Below are 9,976 nucleotides of genomic sequence, written 5' to 3'. Positions count from 1 at the left end.
AGACGGAAGCTGCTTCCATTGCAGCGGTTTTTCCGTCGTGTATAGCTCACAGTCCGAGAGCCTGCGACTCTTCGTCTGTGGCTTCTAGGTACTTGGTTTCCTCTTCCTCTGTTTTTCTTTTTTGCGAGATTCATCTACCTTTTTGCCCTTTTCATGGGCTTGAGCTGAATATTGGTTCTGTTCTCTTTTGCTTTTTTTTTTTGTCATTGCGTAATAGTGGACGTACTTTTTTAGTTCGGCAAATTCTGGAATGTGCCTGCATATTCTTGAAATGCTTAAAAAAATACGTGTGCAGAGAGACCTGAAACAAAGTTTTGTTTTTTCCTGCTTGGTTTCCGAGAAAATGTTGGTGGGGTTTCTTCCACTCTTCATTATTTTGTGACCCGGAGATTGTGTGGTATCTTCAGCTTCTGAGAGAGAGAGAGAGAGAGAGGGAGACCCTTTTGACTACCCCGCAGACAGTCATTCAAAGCACATTTAAAGCGCTTGATTTTTACTTTCTCGTGAAGTCTGTGACAGTGGGGGTTTCATCGGTTTCAGGATCGTTTTTCCCCACACCTTTCTTTTGGGTTATCTTCGGTCGTCCGACGTCGGTGAATGAAGCGCTGTGGGAGCTGGAAATCGAAGGTTACATGTTCTGTTCAGCTGCATTTGCTTGTGTTCGGAAAGGGTTCAGTCTTTCAGATCTGAAGGTAAGTGGAGCGATTCTTTGCAACCTTTGAAATTGTTGTCAGTAATTTTTGAATTTCTGCATTTAATGGAGACGTTTCAGCTGCTTGGTCTGGTGTCTTCTTCATCCTGTTTTATGTCTTTTTTTATTGAGTTCTTAGAATATGGACCGATCTCTCTCTCTCTGTGAGACCGATGATATCATGATTTTGCTCTGATTTTGAGTTCACCGACAATTTAGGTAACATATTGTTTTGCTTACTGTTAACGGCTAACAAATCTGCAGCCATATTTTCAGGTTTTTGGGAGCTTTTCGAATTCGAACTCGGTCATTGCTCACTGACTGCCATCTGGCTAACCTATAAGTTCTCGCTATCCTGCTGACCGTGTTTTGCCCCCATTTGAGCCAAAATGATGCATAGGCCTCCTCCTGAAGATTTCTCTCTGAAGGAGACCAAACCCCATCTCGGCAGTGGGAAGGTCTCCGGCGACAAGCTCACGAGCACCTATGACCTCGTCGAGCAAATGCAGTACCTCTATGTCCGCGTCGTTAAGGCCAAGGAGTTGCCTGCAAAAGACGTCACCGGGAGTTGCGATCCTTATGTTGAAGTCAAGCTCGGGAACTACAAGGGCACGACCCGGCACTTTGAGAAGAAATCGAATCCCGAGTGGAATCAGGTTTTCGCTTTCTCAAAGGATCGGCTTCAGGCCTCGGTGCTGGAGATCACTGTCAAGGATAAGGATTTCGTGAAAGACGATTTCATGGGTCGAGTGCTGTTTGACTTGAACGAGGTCCCGAAGCGGGTTCCGCCGGATAGTCCTCTAGCGCCGCAGTGGTACAGGTTGGAGGACAGAAGGGGGGATAAGGTGAAGGGAGAGATCATGTTGGCTGTTTGGATGGGCACTCAAGCTGATGAAGCGTTCCCAGAAGCGTGGCATTCTGATGCAGCTACGGTTAGTGGAACCGATGCTCTTGCAAATATCCGTTCAAAGGTATATCTTTCCCCTAAGCTCTGGTATTTGAGGGTTAATGTTATCGAAGCTCAGGATCTCCAGCCTGGCGACAAGGGTCGATACCCGGAGGTTTATGTCAAGGCTATCCTTGGAAATCAGGCTTTGAGAACTAAAATTTCTCTGAGCAGGAGTATAAACCCGATGTGGAATGAGGATTTGATGTTTGTCGCGGCCGAACCGTTTGAGGAACCCCTGATTTTGAGTGTGGAAGATCGAGTTGCTCCCAACAAGGATGAGGTGTTGGGACGCTGTGCAATCCCACTGCAGTATGTGGACCGGAGATTGGATCACAAACCTGTGAACACAAGGTGGCACAATCTTGAGAAGCATGTCATTGTAGAGGGAGAGAAAAAGAAAGACACTAAGTTTGCAAGCAGGATTCACATGAGGATATGCTTGGAGGGTGGTTATCACGTTTTGGATGAGTCGACGCACTACAGTAGCGATCTTCGACCCACTGCGAAACAACTGTGGAAGTCGAGCATTGGAATATTGGAGCTAGGAATTCTGAGCGCTCAGGGGCTGTTGCCAATGAAGACCAAAGATGGACGGGGAACGACTGATGCTTATTGTGTGGCAAAATATGGGCAGAAGTGGGTCAGGACAAGAACCATCATAGACAGCTTTATGCCTAAGTGGAATGAGCAATACACTTGGGAGGTTGCTGATCCCTGCACCGTCGTCACAATTGGCGTATTCGATAACTGCCATTTGCATGGAGGGGATAAGAATGGGCCTGCAAAGGATTCGAGGATCGGCAAGGTGAGGATTCGTCTCTCTACCCTTGAAACTGATAAAATATATACCCATTCGTATCCACTCCTCGTTCTGCACCCAAATGGAGTGAAGAAGATGGGCGAAATCCATCTAGCCGTGAGATTCACTTGCTCTTCTTTGCTCAACATGATGCACATGTACTCACAGCCCCTGTTGCCCAAAATGCACTATATTTATCCATTAACCGTGAGTCAGCTAGATAGCTTGAGGCACCAGGCCACTCAGATCGTGTCAATGAGGCTGAGCCGGGCGGAGCCGCCACTGAGGAAGGAGGTCGTGGAATACATGCTTGATGTGGGTTCGCACATGTGGAGCATGAGGCGAAGCAAGGCCAACTTTTTCAGAATCATGGGGGTCTTGAGCGGTCTAATTGCTGTGGGAAAATGGTTTGATCAGATATGCAATTGGAAAAACCCGATAACAACCGTGCTGATCCACATCCTGTTCATCATACTAGTTATATACCCCGAGCTCATCCTGCCCACGATTTTCCTCTACCTCTTCATGATTGGAGTGTGGTACTACAGATGGAGGCCCAGACATCCACCTCACATGGACACCCGCCTCTCGCATGCGGATTCTGCGCATCCCGATGAGCTTGACGAAGAATTCGACACTTTCCCCACTTCCCGACCTTCTGATATCGTGAGGATGAGATATGATCGGCTGAGGAGCATTGCTGGGAGGATCCAGACAGTCGTTGGGGACTTGGCTACTCAGGGAGAGAGGCTCCAATCCTTGCTCAGCTGGCGCGATCCAAGGGCAACTGCTCTGTTTGTCATATTCTGTTTGATCGCTGCCATCGTTCTGTATGTCACTCCTTTCCAAGTCGTGGCTCTCCTCACGGGATTCTACGTGTTGAGGCACCCGAGGTTCCGGCACAAGCTTCCTTCTGTGCCACTCAACTTCTTCAGGAGGCTACCGGCGAGAACTGACTGTATGTTGTGAGAACACCGTCTGTGTGTGTCGACCTTCTCGTGATGCGGCAGGAGTTTCCGGCACGGGTTAAGCTTTCTTGCTTTCCTTCTTTGGCGGCCGAATGTGGTAATGTTATAAATGGGTGACCTTCTCCCGAAGGTGGTTAGATTTTGCGAATTTTCCTTTCTAAATTTATGTTCTTTTCACGGAAAGAACCGACTGTCCCGTTGATAGATTTCATGTTCTCTGTGTGTAATTTTGTAGGTTTTCCTACGTTGTTAAATCTCTTAGATCTGTTTGGTTCAAATCTCTTCCATTTGGGTACAGGAGGCCCAACTGACCCAATCCCAAACGCATGTTAAAAGATAAGGTGGCCTGACATGAACTGAATCCCATGGACCTGAAACCTCAAATTCTCCAAACGTATCTGTCCCTCGCTCTTTACTTCTTAGTTAGTAATTTCTTGAAGTTTCTGTGCATGAGGAGGGTAGTATACCATGGCATATGCTATGATTGCTATCTTAGAATGCTTGGGTTGCATTTTGAATCGCAATTTCTGAAGTCTCGAATTCGGTTCAGCTGGGTCGGATCAGATTTTTACCATTCTCTACTGGTGAGTGATGATGTCGCCGCGCGACTACGCCGACCTTTCTCTTGCAGTTAGGAGGAAAGCGACAATGCTGGAGTTCATCTCTATAATATATCATTGTCAGGGTGATCCATGGAGGCTTTTTGAGAATTAACGAGTAGATAGTGTAGTTTTCATGGCGTGTAGTGCATGGTCTTAAGTGATTTTTGCGAAAGCGATTTATTTGGTTTGACTAACAGTGACTTCATGAAGGATCATGTGTAGGGTCTTGCTAATTTATCTTGTATTGAGGTCCCGAGGACAATGACAACTGCAAAATGCATGGAGAGAAGCGTCGCAAGTCGATATTTAAATGAGTGGGTCCTATTTGATGTTTGTTGCTTAGTCGTATATTTGGTCGCACAAATTAATCTTAGTACAGTTTCAGAATTTTAAGATTATTTAGAGAGAAAGGTTTGTGATGAAATGGGACATGGATGGTGTGGAATTGCTGTCGTTGTCGTCCGTCCCATGTGAGCTCAATGGGGACACGACTCGAAGTAGTTTTTCATTTTTATTGAGAATGAGGTCTTTTGCTTGAAGGTGAAGGGTCGTTTCCCTTTCACATGAATGTTTGTTTTTTTTTTTATGGTTTGATGTCGTCTTTGGAAACCCGTGCCTTAATGAAAAGAATAAGAACGGCGAGATAAGCGGAGGGAGTTGGGGAATTGGACAACGGTATGCGACTCATCTTATTTATGTGGGGGCATGGATAATGATACTCCTTCTAGTATTCACCTGTCTTTATTAAAGAAGAAAGCATCGATTTGGATAATCTTGGGAGGTGAACTTACATATTAAATTCGTCATCTGCATAGCACGCAGTCTGCACATCTTCGACGGTCGAGATTCGTTCTCGCGTTTCTTAAATCCGTGCCGAATGACCTGTCTTGTCGTGACCATAGGTTCGGATAGGGTCTTTGTGTTACGAGTTCCTTTGGGCTTAGAAAACGGAATCATGAATCTCCACGTGCCGCTCGGGTCACGGAAAATCGAGCCCTGATCTTCCGCTACGTTAGGTCGACCGTGCCGATGGGTCCTCTCCAGCAACCCGCAATCCATCGGCAGAGCCAATGCTTGCTGGCGGGACAATAATTTCTCGCAATTATCAGCAGCAGAACGTGAATTTGACAGGCAGAAGTGGTACTCCAAACGTGCCACACCCATTGTTACCATTTGGGCCGTGAGTGAATAGGAAAACAACTCTCTCAGAAGCAAAAAGAGCCGGAGACAGAGAGACAGAGCGAGAGAGAGAGAGAGAGAGAGGGAAACGGACAAAAGCGGAACAGCCATCTGTGGCGGAAGCTGTCTGGTAATTTCAGCTGCCGCGGCTGTCGTTCTTGGCCCGCTGATGAAACGTACCAAGTGGTTCAGTTCTCAATAATTCTCCTAGGATCCCATTTATCTTTCTTTGCGTTTGTGTGGGGTTTTCCATCAGATAGGTGGGGGGACCTTCCCGCTTTACAGCTACTACTCTCGACTTTTTCTATGCCCTCTCTTATTTTGTCGTTTCGCCCTTTGGGGAGAGAGAGAACTTTGTATTCGTATCACCAATCTCATGAGTCTATCACGCTTTCTATCGTCTCCATTAGAGAAAAACATTTTAGGGGTTTCGAACTCTATGCGACCCGACTCGACTCGACTCGATTACTAACTTTAACATGTCGAGTAAAGGGAGCCAAAGCTCCTGCAAGGGGCTCTGCGACTTATCTTCATCTTGTGGGGGTGTGCGTTTCTTATTTTAATACGCGTTAGTACTGGCACGTCTTGTATCTCCAATTTCCTCAAAAATTTTTAATTCCCTAAAAAGTGAAAATACCTTCTAATTGTTTTACATCTTGGTGATCCCAGGGTCCAGATGATGACCTCACTTCTTTCATCTTCTATTAGAGAAAACGTTCTAGAGGTTGCGACCCAATCCGGTTTTGACATGTCGCCCGAAGCCGTTGTTTGATTATACTCTGTCCATACAACGAGTCTAATCGCTATTACTAGATACATCTTTCGCTTGGGGCGGTTGCCATTTATTTAACTTCGTATTTTATAAATCTCTTTCACTCTATAGCACTGATTTCACACCTCGAACCTTTTGAAACCTTAAAATCAGCTGATCTTGAACGAAATCTAATATCAGAATCACCTCAGCAAAACATCAAAAGCACTCTCTTTTGGTGAGCCCACACGCCATTGGGCATCGACCCCTTTTAAGGATCGTTGCGTCGTCTTCTACACTTTCTTTCAATCCTCCTTTTCGTGCGCTTTTCTCTTTAAATAATGTCGAGGAAATTGGCACCTTTTGTTTTTCTATGTACATTTAATTAACCACGGCGACAATATAATATAATGTATATTAAAGGGTAGGGTTTTGTCTACCTTTTTTGGATCGGGATTTAGGTCAGCCTTTTGGACTAGACGAATCGTACACGAGGAAACTGCCTCGGACTTGGTTCGACAGTTCGCGTCTTTAACTAGAGATGGTGCTTTAACTTTTTTTACTTTCTGCTCCTGAACCAAAGAGAAACAAAAGCGTTCACTTCAGTGTACGTCGAAACGGCCCACTAGGTATGATCACATCCACTAACGCATTAACTTCCGCATATCGCACAAGGAAAAGTTATTTTTCTTGGAGAAAGGGCAAATTACTTATCGGCCCACCGATGTACTAATTTTTGCAATTCGCCCCTTGGATTTTAGAAATCGGTCGCGTGTCCCATGGGCTGTGACTCCGATCAAATTTCACTCGGAGTTCCGACCAAGTCACGACGTTTGAGTTACGTAGGGAAAACATATAAAAAGTAAAAGAATAACCCATAAATATGATACGTGTGAGAGCATGTGACTATAGTAGTTCTGGCGACAATTTGACCGGAGTTGAGACTAGATGAGCATAGATAAGGAATTTTGAAATACATTTTTGAGTAATCCCTATATTTTTTTCTCGCATGTATTAAAAATATAGGGAAATGACACAAATGTTCCCTGAAATTTGACCCAATGTGCAATGTTATTCTTGAATTTTTAATTTGTTCAATGTGATTTCTAAACTTTTGATACATGTTCAATCTAGTCATGAACTATATGAAATTCTTTAATGATGTCCCTCCATTTATTCAATTTTAGTGACAACATTGAACATTTTCATACAATCTAGGGATTAGATTGAACATGTATCAAAAGTTCAGAGATCATTATTAAATAAATTAAAAGTCAAAGAACGACATTGCGTATTTGATCAAAGTTCAAGGATCATTCATGTAATTATCCCAAAATATACATGACCAATTTGCCGTCCATGACTAATCGCGTGCCATCACATAATCATATATGTTGCAAAAATTTGGTTGGACTCGATGCTAGGTGGCACATTGCCACCAGTTTTAAAAAGTCAAGGGGCAAGTTGTAAAAAATTGAAATGTCGAGGGGTAATTTGCAACAATCCCGAAAACCCGGAGGGTTGAATTGTAATTCTCCCCTCGAAGAAATATGGGATGTAATTAGAAGAAAAATGTGGGCTTATTGTTGGGCTCTAGAGTCAAGAAGCACAAGTCATAATGGGCCAACCCCATCAACCCTATTGCCCATGCACAACCAAATGCTAATTGGACAAGCCTGTAATTTTCATACATGCTATCAAAAGATAGTACTAAATATCTAAATTAGAAAAGATTAAATAAATTTCTACAAAAAAGTTGGCACGTTAACATCATAATAGATATTTTCAATGATTATGAGCGACATTCAGGGTATCGCGTTTGAAAACTTTCGAAAATAAGGTACATTGATATATTGTTAGTTGGATTGACCACGGCAAGAGATTCTTTGACATATGTATTGATTTATAACAAGACGATGCATATATTTTTCATGTTTAGTTAAATCAAATCAATTATAAGATGTTACACAACTACTTATTTGATAAGACCCGAGAGTTGAAAGCGTCAAACGATAATAATTTTGAACTTTAGCAGATTGTCATTTCCAACTCTCAGTAATTCAGGGGAGACAACATTCAGGGACATTCTACCTTTGAAGAATTCTTGTTAGATGGTCAATGCTGGATTAAACTTTTAATTTTGGTTTTGAAATTGACCAAAACAAAAAAAATAGAACAATAGCAAGATTTTAATTTCTACTATTTTAGACCTTCTCTCTTGGCGTGCATTGGGTCTCTATATGCACTTCATCTCCATCCTTCAAGCATGTGAGCTAAGTCTCACTGATTCCCTTGGATTTATTCCTAGTTTATCGCTTATAAGAAGAAGAGGACATTTTGAAAACAACAATAGTCTGACAAGGAGAGGGAGCTACCGTAACGACCTGATCCAACGAAAGCAGGGTGTAATCACCAGGGCTAGAGGGCCTAGATAAGGAGTGGCTCATCGCAGGTTTCTAGGATGACAAATGGGGCAGGAATGAACCGAACTATGTACTGAACATGGAAATAACGATTCTAAGAGATATATATGAAATTTTGAATTAACTCATGGAGACACTTTTTGACATATTGTCAATACTTAACTCTAAAGTTAAGCGTGCTAAAGTGGGAGCATTCTTAGGATAGGTGACCTCCTAGAAATATGTCCACTAGTACGCCAAATGACAAATTGTGAGGCTTAGTATGAGACATGCCAAAGTGAACAAAACTGAATTAATATAAGGATGTCATGGCTACAATATTGCCACGATGAATGCAAGTCTAAACTAATCAGAACCAAAACAAACTACTTTGTTTCTGTTTGATGCTGCTTCCGACAGAAACAACCCTCTCTTCTTTGGCAATAGAGGGCCAAGTCAAAGGAGAAATCATTATCGTGGTTGAATCTGATAGATCTATGATGACTGATCATTTCTCACTAGAAATGCAATTTGAGCAATCCGGTTCCTCAGACAAAGCACGTGATCTTTTGTGCAATGTGATTGACTAATCTCAATCGTACCAGGAGCGATCGGTGGCAGTAATCATTCAAAAGAACTATGATCGATGGTAGTACATGGGTTATTTCACAAGCGCAAGAGTGGGGCATCTATAGTTGTGATGAGAGGCTTGCAAAACAAAGGAGAGTTACCTCGTAACGAGATCAATTGTTTAGACATAGAAAAATGGATGTTGAAATGTGGCTCAAAATGTATAACTGGCTTGGTTTGGATGCCTTGAGCAAGGTGGCAATTAGTTTGGAGTGAGCGAGGACGAGTTTCGGATGTTCGTAATTATGTGGCGGACGTCCGAATTGAATCACCAAAAGATGAGTAGCTACTATGGGTCCGAATCGAAGTTTTCAGATCGGAGGAGGATTGAACGTCCGGCTTTGGACTAGTTGGGCTTCCGACTCACCAAGACGTGAGCGAAAGCGGATTCTGGACGTCCAACTAAAACCTGGCCGGACGTCTGATCTGGATACTATGAGAAGCTAGACTATTCCGAATGTCCGGCCTATTATGAGCGGACATCGGGCTGTGCACCTAATTTGCACAGAAGTGTGAGTACGTGAGGTAAGCACTTTTTATCTCTTTCATTAATGTATGCCAACCAATACATCCCGTGTACACCACGTACAAATCGCACGACCCAAAGACACGTTTACATGCATTTGCCAATGATTCTCCCGATCGGATCAGTTCATGGACCAAGTAGCCCGATGGGCAGATCTAGCTTGCCCATCGTTTCGATCAACTTGTTCATATCCGGCCCGTCGAGCCTGACAAACACTTGGACAGGTTTAGGAAACAACAGAAGGAAGCCCGCATTAGCTTGACTAGGCCCACCAAGCCCGACTTCATTGTACCCAATCTCTCTCTCTCTCTCTCTCTCTCTCTCTCTCTCTCTCTCTCTCTCTCTCTCTCTCTCTCGTAATTTCTTTTTAATGAAACGAATGAGCTTGAACAATGCATTGTAACCTTGTAATTGAGGCCTGAGCTGATACCTAAACACAGAGAAAACTTATCTAGAAATTCGACCAAATCTGTCTATTG

At 43.4% G+C, this 9,976-nt stretch overlaps 1 protein-coding gene across 2 annotated transcripts; it reads left to right on the top strand.

Moving 5' to 3' along the window:
- Positions 1-552: 552 nt before the first annotated feature.
- On the top strand, positions 553-3,685 carry LOC115674607 (FT-interacting protein 3). Of its 2 annotated transcripts, none has more exons than XM_030597047.2 (2): positions 553-692; positions 968-3,685. In XM_030597047.2, exon 2 carries the CDS (start codon positions 1,081-1,083, stop codon positions 3,406-3,408), a length of 2,328 nt encoding a protein of 775 aa, XP_030452907.1. In that variant the 5' UTR covers positions 553-692; positions 968-1,080; the 3' UTR covers positions 3,409-3,685. The 2 variants fall into 2 exon arrangements, with proteins under 2 accessions (XP_030452907.1, XP_030452909.1); XM_030597049.2 differs by having other exon boundaries at positions 554-692; positions 956-3,685.
- Positions 3,686-9,976: the final 6,291 nt, after the last annotated feature.

The sequence above is a fragment of the Syzygium oleosum genome, unplaced genomic scaffold (genome assembly GCF_021117445.2).
Source record: "Syzygium oleosum isolate NSW1041296 unplaced genomic scaffold, Sole_v2.1 Sole_v2.25, whole genome shotgun sequence".
Taxonomy (NCBI): Eukaryota; Viridiplantae; Streptophyta; class Magnoliopsida; order Myrtales; family Myrtaceae; genus Syzygium; species Syzygium oleosum.
This window is presented reverse-complemented; position numbering and strand designations above follow the sequence as displayed.